A 17,425-nucleotide genomic window follows, 5' to 3' on the forward strand; every position below is an offset into this window, starting at 1 on the left:
GGGGGGGGGAATGGGGGAGTAGGCTTTTCCCTAATGACCTGTCTCCTTCCAGCCAATACTGCACTGAATCTTGAGTGAAGCTAGAATTAACAAGTTTGTTTCCATGGAAATCTCTCAGGTTTGGAAGTTGCTGTATCTTAAGGGCTATAGAGTTTGTAAGGTGAATGAATGTATGTACTGTTTTTTTCCAAGGCATGCCTTTGATAGGATATCTGTGTGTGGCTCCCATTGCAAGGGCAGCTGTCTCTGTAGTGCACTTTGTGGCAAGGATGACAGTGTTTTCCTTCCCCCCCTCCCTGCCAAACTAATCTTGCTCTCCTCTCTGCCCATAGTGTCTGCCATTACAGCCGCCTCTTCTGGGAGTGGGGAGAAGGTGTCAAAGTGCATGACTCTCAGAAAAGGCAAGATCCAGAGAAGCTGTCGAAGGAGGATGTCCTGTCTTTCATCCAAGCGCATTACCCCTAACCCTGCTCTCTTGAGGGGTGCAGGGGTGACTGAGCCCAGCTTGGATTCTTCAGGGACTGATGACTGGGGAGGCTCCACAACTTCTGCCCTGGTATCCTCCAGGGCTGATTTCCTGGAGGTGAATGCAGGAGGGGTGGTATGCAGAAGGCACAGGACAAGGCTCTGCCCTGGCAGTGTATATACAAGTATGGCCCAGGTAGCACCTGGTGACTCCTGGAGCCAAGGCCTGATGCCCTTTTGTCCTGACCTACTGCATGCATGAGGCCAAGGGGCTGGCAGCTTTCTTTGCTCCTGTTCAAACATTCAGCAAAGTTTGTGGAGCTCTCTGTGTGCCAGAACTGTCCAGACTTTTGCTTCCCTGGCAGTGTGGGAAGGAAGCAGAGATGTCTTGGTGGCAGAGCTGGATAACAGCACATTGAAGCAGCCCTGCATCATTCCTGGCAGCTATCTGTCTCCTCAGCCTTGTCAAAGGCCTACCCAGTGGAGGGGGTTAACTCATTGTGGAATGCTAGCTTTGGGACACAAGTATGTATTTTTGTTGGTGTCTCCAACACTTCTGCTTATCAAGGCACTTGGCTGGCCATTGGCAATTCCTGTGTGATGGTGTCCTGTTGGACAAAGGCCAACAGAGGTTCCTGGCACATATTTGAAGTGCTCGGTACTAGGGCTTTCTCAGACCTCTAGAAGCTGCTATGACAAGGATTTTCCCTCTCCGGGTCAGTGACTGATCCTGAGACAGCAGCCTGAGGTCAAAAAAATGCATCTGTGCTGAGACCAAGATGCTTTGATTCTTGGTACTCAACACTATTACCCAAATATTCAGGAAGAAAAGCAGATGTGGGAGGGAAGACACAAGAAGGTTGTGATGCTGGAGGTCTTTGGAGGAAATCGTGGGAATGTCTGACTTAATTAAAACCATCCCAGGGCTTCAGTGAAAAGAGATCTTGACTTGGACCATGTTGGTTATTCAGAAGAAATCCTGCCCCCTGACGGTGCCCACTGGAAAGGTTACCAGACTTTAAATGTCAGTGGGCTTTGAAACCTTCCATGTCTCATTTGACCCTGGAACTGCCATCTGGGGTGAAGGCACAGAGCTGTGAAACTCCTAGCATGGTATTTGTATGTCAACAGACTTCTCCATGTACTTCTGTGCTGGGCTCGAAGTAGTCTTCTGTTTTGTGTTTAACTTCTGGCTTCCATGGCACTTTTGCCAGGTCTTCCATATAAATCATAACACACAGTTGTCTGCTTTTTGCCAAGCAGCAAAATTGCCCCTTTTTTTGTTGTTGTTGGCTTGTTTTTAAACACAAGATTGCCAGCAGGGAGGAAACGGATGTAGGGCTTCTCTGAACTGTGCCTTAAAGAAAGCTATAGTTCACCTAGAATCTGTAGCAGTTGTTTAGATTCTTGTTTCTTTCCACACCCATATGTAGGATTTGAACAAGCTTTATGTAGCAAGACATGGAAATTCTCACTTGTAGGCATGTGGGTGCCCTGTACCCCACTCAAAGCCAGAAGAGGATGGCATGTTGTAGAAATCCCACTTCTACCCTATTAAGGCCCAGCATCACACATAGGTTTTGTGCTTATTCTCAGCACACAGATGAATATTATCCTATAAGTAGGCTGTGCTTGCTGAGCATTTCCATGTCTTCCCAAGGAAACTGTCTGCATATAACCATGTATTAATTCTCTACAGTTTGGTATAAATGAGTTTAACAGCTGCAACTCCTTGCAGCAGAGAAAACTATACTCAGGCGTGATCACTGCAGAACCACACCCCTGGCTAAAGGAGCAGCACAGTAGTTGGTCTGTTGGTCCGTGGAAACTGGAAGAGGCAAAGGATGGGAGATTAGCTTACAAATAGGCAGCCCTGAATATTGTGCAGGGAAGCTGTTTTGTTTCTTCAGCTCTGGCCCATAGTGAAGTGGGTCAAAGCTGCTTTTTTCACATTTGTTATTATTTAGTCCCCAGAGGTCTACCAAAGCAGCTGAGGGACTGCATGCTGTTAATGCATCCTCTTGCTGACCTGTAGACCCCCCTCTGCTCTGAAGCATCAGTAAAACATGTGTGAAAGAAATGGTGGCCCTTCTTGTCCCCCCCACCACAAAACAAGAGGCCTGTCACTGGCAGTTTTGTTTTGGCTTTTTTTAAAAGCACTTCTATGAGAGATGATTCTCTCCCAGTGGGCAATAAAGAACCTCCCAACTGTATGGTTTTCAGGTCTGTGGACAGTTGGCTTTTTAAACCAAACAGTAATTTGAGCTCTGGTGCTTCTTTGGCCTGCCCTGAGGCTGTTCCAATGTCAGCAAAGTGTGCTGCTCCCTCTGCCAGGCTCCTTTGCTGTGTTATGTCCTCCACTCAGGGCTTTGGTCTCCTGTGGGCTGGCAGACAGAAGGGTGCCTAGGAAGTACACTGGGGTGAGTGGGCCTCCAGGGGTGCAAAAAAACCTAGTTAGCCTGCAGGCTAGCTTTTATAAACAGATACTTTCTGTTTACCCAGTTGCCTCCAGCTCCTCCTGATTTTAATTTTTTATTTTTAATTTTTTTTTGATGCACTGAACCTTGATTCTGAATCCCCCTTCAAGGAGGCAAGCATGAGCTACCATGCTACATGCTTTCCTACTGCAGGGTACATACGGAAGGATTATGTTGGGAAGGGGGGTGAGGAGGGTCTTGCTGAAGGGAATGTGTATGTACATTAATTGCACAATGTACTGTTATTAGGCTGTGTATCATTTTGTGTTACTTCTGCTTTCATTGTCTTATTACCAATACAGCCCCTTCCGTTCAAACCAGTGCTTGTTTACTTTGCTTTCCACAGAATTCTGGCCAGTGGTGTGTGTGGAGATGGAGAAATGCCATGCACAGTTAAATTTTCAAGGCAGGCCCCTTTAAAAGGATTTCCTGGCACATTAGAGCATACTGAGGGCTACCTACTGTATGTCACTGCAACAGAATGAGAGGAGACTACAGGGGATAGTCTCCAGCACTCTGCAGCATGCTAGGCTGCTTTTCCACTCCAAGGAAGCAAACACTCCAGTAGATTCTAGGCCACAACAGACCAATAACCCAGCGCTGAGACACCGCTGACCAGGGATGTGAAGTACCTAACCCAACATAGGCATACTGTGGGGCAGTGTGTGCCAACAGGAAGAGGATAGGATGAGAATAAAGCACATGTTCTAAAACAGGAAAAAAAGAAAATCAGGAAGTTACATGGTCAAATATTTTATTTAAAGCCCTGCAGAGGCTCTTGCATCCCTGGGAGTTGATAGTAAATTCTCTTCTGCAAGTGTTGATTCTTAGAGGCACAAAATGGCAAAGCTCTGATGCATCAGAGAGGTAGGTAGATTGTCTTAAAGCCTGAGCACCCAGATCTCAAGTTGGACGCTACCTGCTTGCAGAAGAAGATACACCTATCTCCCATCTGGTTTTGTGGAGGTAGGATTTCTTTGGTCCTGTAAGTCAGTGTGGAGGAGGAAACATTTTTGTTTATCTCAGCTCTGGGAACAGGTGGAGTCTATAGGTAAGAATATCCAAGTTACCCTTTGATTCAAAGAGCCTGGTGTCCCTTCAGCTTATGGCTGTCCCAGGAATCAAGAAGGCTGGGTTATGGCTGAGCAGAGAGCACCCATCTGCAACCACAGAGGTCGTCTTCAAAACAGAGAATGTATTTCCTTCCTGCATCGGGCTGGATGGTCTTGACTGTATTTTGGGTAAGAGCACCACCTTGAGCTCTGCTTGACCTGATTTCCAACTGCAAGTGTGCTGTGATTTCTGGTTTGTCTCCTGCCCTCCTCAATTCTCGGAGAAAAAGCTACAATGAGGTTTGGAGAGGATAAACAAGAACAGCAATTTGAAATGCTGATCCTCACCCTTGGGGGAGGCATGGTGGTGAGAGGAGGAAGAGCTCCTTGCAGGAGAGTCATTTGGTCAGCAGGGAGAATTCTTGAGTGCAATCACATCGTCCAGCAGGCGTAAATAAGAGCAATCAGCAACCCCATGGCCACAGCAAGGGCAGCATTCTTGCGATTTTCCTTACGAAGCACACTCAGTTCTTTCTCTGGGAAACAAACAAAAGCCTCACCTGTGAATGTTTGTGTTGCAGCTACATCTCCTTTCAAAACTGTCTTAAAAGCACAATGCTACCCTGGCCACAGGCAACTCTTTCGGGATCAGTACACAAAGCTGCCAACTGTAAGATGTGCTAAATAGGAAGTCAACTAACAGGAACCCTTCTATTTGTTAACTCTCATCCTGTCAATCTCAGTAGCTGTGCCTGGGAATACTTCAGTGCCGGACCAGTTCCTGTCTGAAAATAACCTTTTTCTAGGATCCTATAAGGACAAAATGGGGTGTTATTCTAACTGCTTGTGCCCCAAGAGAATGAAGAAGACAGAGGCTAGAGAACTATTTCTACTATCTTCTAGACTAACAGCCTGGTACCTTTTCCTAATGTTTAAATTTACTTAAATAAAACTGTAGCCACCTTTGAATGTTGCAGTATCTGGGTTTCCTTGTGCCCCAGAAACATGAGTATGGGACAGGTCTGAAACTGGACACTCATTTTGTTGGGGTCTGCAGCTCTTTAGAGACAGGTCACTTGCCCTGGTTTACAGAAGAGACACAGATGTAGAGAGAAGGAAGCGGCTACTGAAAATATGGATTCTTACTGCTCTCCATTTCTGTTCCATTCCCTTTACCACTAGTTCTGTTCCACAAGGCTTGGCCAGATGATATAGGCAAGAAGTGAGGCCTACAGCATTACATGTCACATGGCCAAAGAGCAACAATTATTTTGCAGGGCACAGTTGGGTGCAGGCTGTCTCCAGAGCCAGACTGCTCTTGCTGAATTTACTGCCTCTACAGCTCTTGCTGCATGGTTTACTGACTCTACAGCTAGCACTAGCAGCCTCCAGTAGGAATGTCCTGGTGCTGCAGGCTCCCAAATGGGCTGGTATCAAACCAGGCTTTTAGCTGTTCTTTTGGCCCCCATTCTTCACATAATACAAGCATTCTCATGCAACCACGAGGAAACTGCTTGAATCTGCAAGGCTACAGAGGAGGTGGCAGGGGCAGGAGATCACATAACCCCAGGCACAGCAGTGCCAGCTTAAACTGATGGAATAATGCCATTGTCAGCAACTGCAATTCATGGCCTCAAGTGTGTCAGCTGGAATAAGAAGAGATTTAATCAGAGGCCATAGCAGTGATCTAAAAAGACTGTGTGCACATGCACTGTCTGTTCTGTTCCAGAAGGAGCAGCCATCACCATTAGGTGAGGCTGTTGCTGCTCTCTGAGCAGCCTGTCGGATTGCTCTGTTGATGCTAGGTAGCAGTGATGGCTGACTACTAGGGAAAGGGTGGCAGCAATGTGCAGTCTTCTGCTGCCTCTACTTATAGGCCCTTTGGAACAGCTTTAAATCTGTTTAAAATAATTGTTAGTCTTCTGGAAACAGTCCTTTAACATGAGTTAAAATTACAAACTTGCTGGCTGTTCCCCAGCTTTCAACTCTCCAGGCCTAAAAGAACACCTGTGCTTCTTTCTTTCCTGTGTGTGAGCTCTGGTGCTTACACTGCTGCAGTGTTGTCAAGCAGTTAACACACTGATCACCACCAGGAGCCTGAAGACATGCAAAGCATCATCCCTAACAGAATGGTAGTATTGTCAAACCTTCAGTAGCTCAAAGAGACTCATTTTAACTGTCTACAGCAGGACTTGCAGTAAGGAAGGACCCTTGGATCTCTGGAATTTCAGGAAGCACATCAGTGTGAATGGCTCCAGAAACTGATGCAGTGAGAACCTTCCCCAAGGAAGGATATACTTTGCTACACTTCAGATAGTACTTGTCAGCTTGCTTAGCAAGCCCCTGTTGAAAAAAAGGGGAAGGAAAAAAATAAAAGGGGGGGGGGAAATGTTAACAAGCTACCCAAGTCAATCTGTTGGCTAAGATTATCTAAAGACCAGTAATTTGGGGTGTTTGAAAGGGACGTCTTTCCCCCCTCATTAGCTGATGCTTATTTTTTTCCTATGATAGCACAGCTCAAGCAGGAGGATCCAGACTCCTATTATAATATGCTGACTAGCTTTCCCTCAGTCTATCTCCCTTTGGTTGAACCTGAATTCAAAGGCAGAAGTCAGAGGTGGCAGGAGCTTGAAGACGAAGCTAAGCTGCAGCACTGATTCCATCCAGCCCAGAGGGACCATTTTTAATGAAGCTCTTACCATAGTTGTCAGCTTTGGTCATTAGTAAGTTTCTCTCTCTCTCCAGTGACTTTCTGTAATGAGGAGTTCATTACCTGTGAGGCACAACACAGCCTATTTCTTTGCTTGTATGATAGAAGAGAGACTGTCCCACGGTTGGGGATATCTGCTCACAGAATGAGCCCCTCACCCTTCACTGTAGAGATGTGCCAGTATAGAAACCCCCAGCTGTGCAAGAGAAGAGATGCAACAGTTTTAGATTATTCTTTCCTTCCCGCAAACTGCTTCAGATCTGTCCTTTCAGGACAGTGTCAGGGTACACAAGCAGACTAGAAAGGGGTCTGTGTGTCAGAGAGTCCCCTACTCTGTTCCCCCAGGTTGGGGAGGAAGTTTTTCCCCAGCTATGGATGGGGTAGGGTCCCTGCACACTCTCTGCAGGATCCTGCCCTTCCAGCACATCTGGCTTAGTGCTTGAACACTAATTCTTCTGACGAATTGAAGCTGGGATGCTTGTCAGAGGTATCTAATTTACACAAAGTGGTCAACTCAAGGTGACAAGCTGAATCCAAGCCCAGTAACAATTTGTTATTAGACTGAAGACTGAGGGTTAAGCCCAGCCCTTGTCTCAAACTGCACAAGATAATTAATTAATATACAGTTTAAAATATAAACACAAAACAAATTGCCTGAAAGCAGCAGCATTTCCATTACAGCAGTGAGGATGTGGTCACTCCTTTCAGACTGTGTGCATATAAATAAACACACACTAACAAATTATCTCCTGGTTCAGAGCAGACAGAGAAGGCAGCAAGTGGAACAGTTTGTTGTTCCCCTTGGGGCAGAGTAAGAACCTGTAGGAAGAAAGAGATCCAAATCTATGTGTACAGCTAGTTAAGTAAGGGATGACAAGAAAGCAAGCTACATCAGAGCAGCAGGAGAAGAAAGTGCTCTCAAAGGCAACTGGGGAAAGGCAATGTGGAGTACAGCCAGGAGGAAGTGAGAAGACAGATTTACCAACATGACTGAGATGCTACTTAAAAACCTGCCTTGTGAAGACAGTCAAGGGAAGAGGCTTTCAGAAGAGACCTGAAGAAACCATGACAACTGAACTTCAAAATGGGAAAGCAGCACTCTCCTTTGTGTACTACTCACTGAATCAGTAATTTTGATCATGGTACCTTCCTTCAGGGTTTTTAAAATGGTCTGTATTAGGGCAACAGAATTTGTTTCCATCTCCATACAAGTTTATACTGGGTTTGCATGGCCAGGTTTTAGAAGCCAGGGGGCTACAGAGGTGGCTTCTGTGAGAAGCCGTTAGAAGCTTCCCCTGTGTTGACAAAGCCAATGCCAGCCAGCTCCAAGACAGAGCCACCACTGGCCAAGGCTGAGCCCATTAGGGATGGTGGTGGTACCTCTGTGATAATATATTTAAGAAGGTGGAAAAAAACTGTGCAAGGGCAACTACAGCCGGGGACAGGAGTGAAAATATGTGAGACAATTCTGCAGACACCAAAGTCAGTGAACAGGGAGGGGGAGGAGGTGCTAGAGCAGAGATTCCCCTACAGCCTGTAGTGAAGACCATAGTGAGGTAGGCTGTGCCCTTCAGCCCATGAAGGTTAATTTGAAGCAGATCTCCACCTGCAGCCCAGGGAGGACACCCACACTGGAGCAGGTGGATGCCCACGGGAAGCTGTGAAACTGTGGGAAGCCCACACTGGAGAAAGCTCCTGGCAGGATCTATGGACCTGTGGAGAGAGGAGCCCACGTTGGAGCAGGTTTGTTGGCAGGATTTGTGACCCCGTGGGGGACCCATGCTGGAGCAGTTTGTGAACAACTGCAGCCCGTGGGAAGGACTTATGTTGGAGAAGTTTGTGGAGGACCATCTCCTGTGGGAGGGACCCCACACTGGAGCAGGGGAAGAGTGTGAGGAGTCCTGCCCCTGAGGAGGAAGGTGCAGCAGAAACAACAGGTGATGAACTGACCACAACCCCCAGTCCCCATCCCCCTGCACTGCTGTGGTGGGAGGAGAAGTTAAGCCCAGGAAAGAAGGAAAGGGTGGGTGAGGGGAAGGTGTTTTAAGATTTGGGTTTTATTTCTCGTCCTACTCTGATTTGATTGGTAATAAGTTAAATTCATTTTCCTCAAGTTACAAGACAGTAACTGGTGAGTGATCTCCCCATCCTTATCTCAACCCATGAGCCTTTTGTTGTATTTTCTCTCCCCTGTCCAGTTGAAGAGGGCGGTGATAGAGCAGCTTTGGCGGGTACCTGGCATCCAACCAGAATCAACCCACCACAAAGTTGTAAAATCAGAAAAGGCTCCAGGAATCCCTATTCCTACATCTTTGCTCTAGGCCCTATATTTCAGAGATAAATCATACAGATATATTCCATCCTGTTAAGTTACCACAAATGTAGGTTTGGTTATTGGCAACCTAAGTACCAGATAAAGAATACAGACATTAAACATAAGACTTCAGGCCTATAAAAGGACTGTTAAGATGAGGAGCTAGAGAGATGAGGGACAGGAGGAGACAGGAGCCTGTTGAAATATAGATGGGGATATAAAGTCCCAGTAAAGGGGATGTGGGTGGGGTGGGGAGAGACAGAGCCCAAAACAGTAGGATGCTGATGACTGGAAGAATGTCCTCAAGCAGAGAGATTTGACAATTGGCTGGGAGACCTAGGATCTCTTGCTTCATACTCTAGATAAATAACAGGTTCTGCCTCTGTCTGCTACAAAATCCAGGTCAAAGTCCTTGCTTGAGTCTAGAGTCTACTAGAAACCTATACTTGCCTCTTCTACATCAGTCACAGATTTCAGGGGGACTGTCCCTCTTCCCTTTACCAAGAAAAGCCAGTGTGTCACTACATCCCTCTATTCAGACACATCTGCAAAACAGGCACAGGTAAGAGTAATTTCCCTCAGTCCCTTCTGCAGTTTCATCCCAGCCTGGTTTGGCCCTCAGCAGTAGCTGCGGCACATCTTCCTTGACTGAACTTAGGCAGCTTCAGCAAGGCCTGAGTAGCAGTGTGCAGTGAACCTTTGCCAGACTTACGGAGCTGTTTACTAGCAGGCCAGAAGCCAGCTCTGCAAATGAACTGACAAGTTTCAGACACTGCTTGGCTGGTTGTGGTGCAGGCTGGAGAGTGAGGCTGTTGATAAGGTAAAGCTCTCTCCATGTATCACTGAACTTTTCACCCTGGCAAGTTCCCCAAGCGAGCTCCAAGCTGGGGAAAGAGAGCCTTGTTATGGGGAACCACACATTCCTATCCCTTCAAGAGCCACAGCAGGATGACAGCTAGCTGAAGTACACAGCCACAGCTATGAAACAAAGTGGTCGTCAATACCTTCCTTCAGGGCTGAGATTCTCTCTGCGCAGTTTAAGATCCACCTCCTCTATGCTCTGTCTGCAATGTGCCAGCTTCTCCTCCAGTCCATCAATCTGAAAAACACCATATCAGTCACCACCTTTTCCTCTCCCAGCTAAGATGGATCTATCCCCACTCAGATGGGAAGGGTAGCAGCTCAGCCACTCCATCTCCTTCCTCCCCAAATCAAGGGAGGAACAGCCCCAGCTCTGTGTAGAGATCACAGCACAGAGACCCCATCACCTTCCAGATCAGCCTGTATCATACCCCACTCAACAGTGGCATTGTAATCCCAGATACAGCCAAGCCAGCTCTAATACTCCCACTTGTGTGGCTGGCCAGCACTTTTTTGCTAAGATCTGATCCTGTTCCAGCCTGTTCTAGCTTCTTTGCATGTGGGTCCACAAACAAATAAGTGATTTAAGGAAGCTTTACACAATAAAGGAGGGTAAAATAAGACAGACTGGCCTTGGCCACAGCCTGAGGGACAAGGTCTACATTTAGTGCTATGAACAGATGCAATGCAGAAGTTCATGGGATGTGAATACAAAGCACCCTCAGCTGTCTACTTGGGTGAAGAGGGGACAAAGGGGAAAACCTACTATCTCTTTTACCCAGCTAGATCTACAACAGCAAGAGCAGTCTGCATGGTATGTTCAAGATAGCATTTACCACTGCCTCCACATCTTTAACCTGCACCAAGTTTTGGCAGCAACGCGGTCCCATGCAGAAAAACACTGGTCATCTCCTTGTGTCTCCTCGTTCAGTTTCCTAACAGCCACCCTCCCGTCTTCCTGAGGAGAGGAGTAACCGTGGGTATGTACAAGAGGGTTGATCTACGTGTGTGCAAATGGACTGCCCAGGAGGGAATCCTACCATGGACCACAGTTCTCCTGGGAATCATTCCTCTTTTCTGCCTGGCAAACAGAGTATAGACATCTTTGGGAAAACTTTGTCTTTCAGGCTTGCTTCCAGCAGAGAAACAGTGAGACTAATCAGATAATATGAACACAACATCCCAGCCTGAAAGAAAATGGCCCCAGTGCCCTGAGGTGGTAATGACTTCTCTTTTTAGCTACTTAGCACACTTCTGCTGTGTCTAGTTCTCTAAGCAAGGCCAAGGCCAGCCAGACAGCTCACAGCACAGCCTCTCTATGGTGGGAGCATTCACAAACCACAGGCTAAGAGGCAGCATGGTCCCAGCTAATACACCATGGTGGAATGAGACAGCAGCTGCCTGGACATCAGCCTCAGAGTTGACCCAGAGCACAAACACTCCCATAAACAGTCATATGGGAAACAAAAATCAAAGGCAGTGATCCCTAATTATTGTTGCTTTGGGGATCAGCTCCATCCTGAGCTCATTAGCAATCTCACACCTTCTGCTCAGGAAAGGCAGGCAAGCATTATAAATAAGCAGGATAGGAGAAGAGGCTTGATGTAAAGGAGAGAACAAAGCAGACTGCAAAAAGGAGTTTAGTCAGTCAGGTGAATAGTCTCACTGTAAGGAGCACAGCAGAGCTGGGGAGGGGGACACACACAACAAGATCCCAGAGCACAGGGAATGGCACTTCTGTGTTTGGCAATGCTTGGGTTTGCCTGGATGGGGACACGGATATTTTTAAAGCATGTTAGCTGAAAATGTGTTCAGTCAGGGCAAAGATAATTGCCCTCCTCCATATCCAGCTGTGCCAGTTAAGAATGTTAACTCCAGCTGCTCACCACTGTCATCCACTAGAGCTCTGTCAGCAAAATGCTCTGCCCCAGTCTGCTCCAGGGCCAACCAAGGGCTTCAGCCAAGTCAGCTCTGACCACACTTATCAGCAAGTTAATTTGTGTCCAGTAGCACTGAGTGCAGTTAGAGTGGAGGTGTCGTCTGGTCTGATTTAAGAATGACCACCTCCCTCATCAGTTTGTACCATTTGCAAAAGATTCTGTCTCTGCTCCCTTATTTACTGGAAACCCTCACAGCAAGAGATACTTCAGCATGTGTTACCTGGCTCTTCCTTAGCCAGTAAGCTTATTACAATGCACGATGCCTTCCCTGGAAACACGTTTAAAAATCATGTTAAAGAACACAATTTAATGAGAGCTTTGGTTAGTCGGCTGCCAACCCCACCAATAAATTATCTGTGTCATTGCACTTCCTATTCTCTCCTCGAGAACTGCTCCTCCCGCTCAGTTTGCAGTTGCTCTCACTAGTACATTCTCTGCCTGTAGTTCCGTCATTTCACAAGACATAACAAGAGGATATTCCGCTCAACTCTGCCAATGCTTTTACTTTCTGCTGACTAAAAATCTCCAGATTCCACATAATACTTTAAAAGTTTCAACTGGTTTTACTGCTCTTAAATCAAACCCAAAGTTTGGGTCCCCTGCTGGAGAGCAATAATTTGCTAATAAACCACATGCCCAAGAATTGCACCATCAGCTTTGCTGAGCTGGGGGCACAAGGGACAGAAAATAATAAAAAAAAAAAGCAAGGAAGGAGGTACAGATTGCTGAATGAACAAAATAATTTTCCTCCAGAATCTCACGATTTCTTCTCTTCAGGCTAGTCTAGGGCATTCGCGGTTGTAAGGAAGGACAAGAGCTAGGATTCCCAGATGTTAGTCATTCACTGTGCCTCAGTTTCCCTACTTATAAATTAGGACAATACTATCTGCCTACTGGATGTGGCTCATTGACACAAGGAGCCTCAGACACTGATCCAAACTATGGGCAGCGCACTATCGTGGTATGTCAGTCCCACTGCCTCACCTGGGATGTGGGATCTGTTCCTGAAAGCTAGGAGTCACTCAACAGCTCAGCCATCCAAGTAACTCTTCACTACAGGGCAAAGGAAAGAGAGAAATAGAAAAAAAGCACAGGGAGAAATCAGAGCAATGCCTGGGAATTACTGATTAATCTCTGGGCTGCTGAGGAAACTCCCAGTGGGGCCACAGCCTGTAAAGCTGTAGCACAAGAAAACTTGTAAAGCTGTGGTATAATTACCTGCATCAGATCTCCAGGAGGGCAATCCTAGAAGCAGGAGCACACCTGAGCTTGTTGTGGATGGAAAGCTTTCCCTCCTACTAACTAATACATGACAAGGTTAGCTGGGATATGTACCTAGATCCACCAGAACCCTGCATGAAAACTGCCAAGCTTGCTTAGCTGAACCATTACTGTCACGAAAAAGATAAGCCAGTGTGGAATCTCAGTGCACTGGCTTATCAGTTGCAAGGACAAACCCTTGCTCCTTCTGGATCACTTTTCCATGGAGAGTATCCTCTGGAACAGAGCTGAAGTGCAGTGTGCAGGAAGCTCACATGACAACTTCTCAGGTTCACATGGCCTGCAGCAGGAACACAGGACTTCCCTTGCAGCAGCATCTGTAAGTAGTGTTAGTTAAAAGGGCCAAGTGAAACAGGTGCTTCACACCCAGGGAGTAGCTCAGGGCAGACAGAGCTGCCCTTCTGCTCTTCAAGAGCCACTCCAGAAAGTGAAGTCCAAGCAGCTTTGGGCTCACACAGGAATCTAAGACCAGATTGCCTCCCTTGCTCTACAAGGTATGACAAGGCATTGAGCCATTTTTGTTGAATTCTGGCAACTCTCGCTCACAATCTGGAGACCTTTTTAAACCAGAGAGACCTGGAGCGGATTTCAATCCAAATGGACTTACATGCCTATTAAAAATCACATTTGTTGGGACCATCTTGGGCAGAGAGCCTGAAATGGCTCACATTAAGGCAGAGACAAAGAAAGAAGGGAAAAAGAAGCAGCTTTGCTTACAGAGTTGAGCTATATCCCTTTTAATAAATTTTGTAATGAATTAATAAAAGCTTTCTTTCCAGCAGAAAGGCTAAAAGCACTTTTCAAGAACTGGCATCCACCCTCCGCTTTTATGAATTCCCTAATTAAGATACTGGCAAAGAGCCATATCACACATACGTCGACATCCAACAGCGTTAGGTAATGAGGTTTGCATCTTCTGACCCTCATAGAACAGATCAAAGCCAACTGAAGAGGTGGGGGTAAAGAAAAAAACCTTTCCTGAGCAGTCTTCTTATGCCTCGTCACCTGCCAGCACACTTGAGCCGTTCTTTTCACAGAATTATTAGTGGTTTCTGCATCCGCAAATTTGGCTAGATTATTAAAATCAGTCCAGCAGAGACAAGTTTTGTTTAAATTCATATGCTAACTTGCAGTCCATGGACATGTTTCCATTTTCACCATGCTCTTGGAATCATTTTGCATGCTGGCAAATCATTTCGCAGACGCTGTGCCCACAGCATGTTCAGAAATATTTACCATGCAAGCTACCACACAACAGAAGATGATCCACCAGCAAAGTCTAAGATAAATCCTGCACATCAACCCTCCGTGTTGGTAAAGGAGAAAGGGCTGGATGCCACCTGCATCTCTTCCTTTAGCCTTGCAGAGTCTATCCAGTTTGTCAGCCCACCCTGCCTCAGCTCAGGTCAGCAGCTTTGCAGGATAGCACACAGACGTGACCACACGGCACCACACACAGCTTTCTGAAAAATCCTGTAAGAACAGTTTACTAAGTAAAGACTAGGTTGGCCTTTTGCATGTTCTTTATGCTCTCGCATAGATGCTACCTTGTCAGAAGCAGAAATACATGTAACAATACTTTCTCCAAAAACACACTTGATGTTTTGTAACTTAGGCACTGTCTGAGTGCAGGGTGTTCTCTTTGCATTTAGTAGCCCCACTTTTTTGCTTCCATTATTTTTTTCCAGTTGTTGGCTGAACCAAAAGTATTTTTTAAGGGTTACAACATCCTCTGGCCAGGAGTTTCACAGCACAGCCACAGGTTATGTGAAGAACCAACCCCTCCTGTTTGTTCTGAGCTTGTCAGCTGCTAGTCTCATTTGATAACCCTAATTTTGTATTGACAGTGAATGTTCACTCTTTGTTTAAGTTACAAATAGCATGAAGAGGATATAGACCTATATCAGGTCCCTTCCAGTCATGTTTTCAAGCTTAAAAGAGCCTGGTATGCTGTTTCTTGCATAGAAGTCTTCCACACCTTTGATCATCCTTGTCACTCTCTTAAGCTCATTCCATTTTCACTGTTTTGCTACAAAATGGACCAGTCTTCCCTGTTTCATTTCCCTGACAAGTTTCTTCAAGACAATTCTGTCAGCTCAGCATTATCAATTGGCCTGCCTGTTGAAAGACTACAGAGCTACATGAAAGGAGAAGTGGCATGAGTTTAAACCACCACAACATTATGGAAACACATTTATATCAGTTTAAACCAGGTCATATCAATTACACCTGCAATTTGTAAGTGCAAGCTAATCTGGTAAGTGTCCATATTGAAAATTGCATTCATTTAGCATCATGACTTCAGTTAAACAAGCATGACTCTGCCTAGATTAGGCCTTTCAAGGCTAGCTATGCATCATGTCATATTAAGACTCATTCAGAAAGTTTTCTTTACAGTTGTAACAGCTCAGAAGGTAATACTGAACTGAATAAAAGTTTAAATTATTAAATCAATATCTTGGTTATCATGCATTCTGACACCTGAAACACAGCCCTCTTCCTCTGGCTTAAAGACATTTTGTCTTCTTCCTCCCTAAATTCTATTCAGTACCTTTCTCATCACTGCAAGGGGGAAAAATTTTATCTTTTAGTAGTATCTTTGCATTGAGTGGTTTTCATCTATGACACACTGAAGAGTAGTTCTACAATCCTTTTGAAAGTAGTATGTTCGATCATGACAACTTCTAAAAAAAAAATTAATAATCCAAAGCTACCATAAATCCCCAAACACTTTACAAGAATTCTCTGTGGCAGCTAAAATCAATCCCTTTTCATACTGTGACCAGCAGGTCCCTGACAAGCTCACCCTTCTGACCACCTCTCTTTTTGTAATGTAGACACTACCATCTCAACAATCCTTGTCTATCACATCTCAAATAGCAATCACCAAAAATTCATTATTTTAACTGTCCCTGATAGGATCACTGAAGAGAAGCTTAGACAGTCAGCACACTGCTCTCTGGACACCCTCTGGTAGTTATATTTGGGTTAGAGTGCCCAGAAATGTCTGTTTCCCTAATGAAGGCCTAACTAGATGAAACAGACCAGAATACTATAAACTGAACTCTCGTTCATACCGCACAGTAGGACACACCTTTACCTTGCAGGCTGATGAAGCATATGACAAGTACAAGTTGGCCTTTCTATCCTGGCTATCTTGGTCTGTTGTACATATGCTCATCTGAAAGACATCAGGATGGAGAAGTGACCAGTGAGATTCATTGGATTGATTCTGCTCCATTTGTCAGGAAGGTTCAGGCTTTTGCTGTCCCTAAGGTATCCACAACCCTCACTTGAACTCTTGGGCTCTCCACTTCCTCCTCAAAGTCAGTCCAGATGGCACTGTTCAGTGCAGAGCCAAAACAAAATATGCTTCAGAGACATTAACTAACATGTCTCCGTTTATAAATACAAATATAAAGCTTAAACAAAGCTTACCAGCAGCTCTCCTGCTACTCAAGAGTTAATCACAGAATCATCTAGGTTGGAAAAGATCTTGAAGATCATCCAGTCCAACCCTCAACCCAACATTAACAGTTCCCAACTACACCATATCCCTCAGCACTAAGCTGTCCCTACTCTTCAACACCTCCAGGGATGGGGACTCCACCACCTGCCTGGGCAGCCACAACAATAAAAAGGTAGCTTTAGGAGGAAGGTATACTTTTTAAAAACAGTCTTTCCTCCTTCTTGTTGTGATTTATGGGCACTCATGTACTAGTTTATTGATGTGTTCCTCAAAAGCAGTGGCCTGCGCCCCACACACTGCTGGCTTTCACCACCACTGTGGTGAAACATGCAGGCTGGGCTGAGCACAGATTTGCAAGTGAGGGGCATGAGCTTGCCGCAGCACCTGCTACGGGCGCACGCACTTGCTGCCTCTCCCTACACTGCCTCAAAGGCTCAGCAGGTGCAAGGGCACCTAACACCAATGCTCAGTCAAAGGCCTGGCACAGAGGAAGGGGCACTGAGCTCTCCACCCGCGGGAGGGCCCAGCACAAGCAGCCCCGCCTCGGCCCCCCCTACTGCCATCGCAGACTAAGATGGCAACCGAGCACAGCACCAGCCCTGCACAGCCTGGTCAGAGGGGCGCCGCTAGGCACCCATTGCCCCAGCCCTCCCTGACAACCAGGGCTCTCCAGGGAAACGCTACCGTGATGATGGCTACCGCCTCGCCTCAGCCCTGCCTCAGCCTTGCCTAAGCCCATCCGTGCCCGCGCCGCCGCCCGGCCCTCACCTCCCGAGCCACGCTCAGCCCCTCTCGCCTCCTGCCCATGGTCCCCGGGCCGACCGCAGCCGCGCATGCGCGCTACCGCCCCGTGCCA

General features: G+C 46.4%; 2 protein-coding genes across 3 annotated transcripts in view; one reads left to right on the plus strand and one right to left on the minus strand.

The window, feature by feature from the left end:
- The window catches only part of CMTR1 (cap methyltransferase 1), a 27,522-nt gene extending 24,263 nt beyond the window's left edge, over nt 1-3,259 (plus strand). Inside the window, exon 23 of the mRNA XM_026844516.1 lies at nt 333-3,259. Coding sequence (XP_026700317.1) covers nt 333-465 — 133 coding nt within the window. The 3' untranslated portion in view covers nt 466-3,259. The remainder of the gene's footprint in view (nt 1-332) is intronic.
- A 420-nt stretch (nt 3,260-3,679) lies between these two features.
- CCDC167 (coiled-coil domain containing 167) lies at nt 3,680-17,421 on the minus strand. 2 transcript variants are annotated; one of them, XM_026844517.1, is made up of 4 exons: nt 17,338-17,421; nt 10,023-10,117; nt 6,694-6,746; nt 3,680-4,530 (listed from the first exon to the last, which is right to left on the minus strand). In XM_026844517.1, the coding sequence occupies exons 1-4, from the start codon at nt 17,374-17,376 to the stop codon at nt 4,427-4,429; spliced, it is 291 nt and encodes a 96-aa protein (XP_026700318.1). In that variant the 5' UTR covers nt 17,377-17,421; the 3' UTR covers nt 3,680-4,426. The 2 variants fall into 2 exon arrangements, with proteins under 2 accessions (XP_026700318.1, XP_026700319.1); XM_026844518.1 differs by lacking the exon at nt 17,338-17,421 and adding an exon at nt 13,977-14,233.
- Between the last annotated feature and the right edge of the window lie 4 nt (nt 17,422-17,425).

This window comes from Athene cunicularia, assembly GCF_003259725.1.
Source record: "Athene cunicularia isolate RWA chromosome 3 unlocalized genomic scaffold, athCun1 chr3_part1, whole genome shotgun sequence".
NCBI lineage: Eukaryota > Metazoa > Chordata > Aves > Strigiformes > Strigidae > Athene > Athene cunicularia.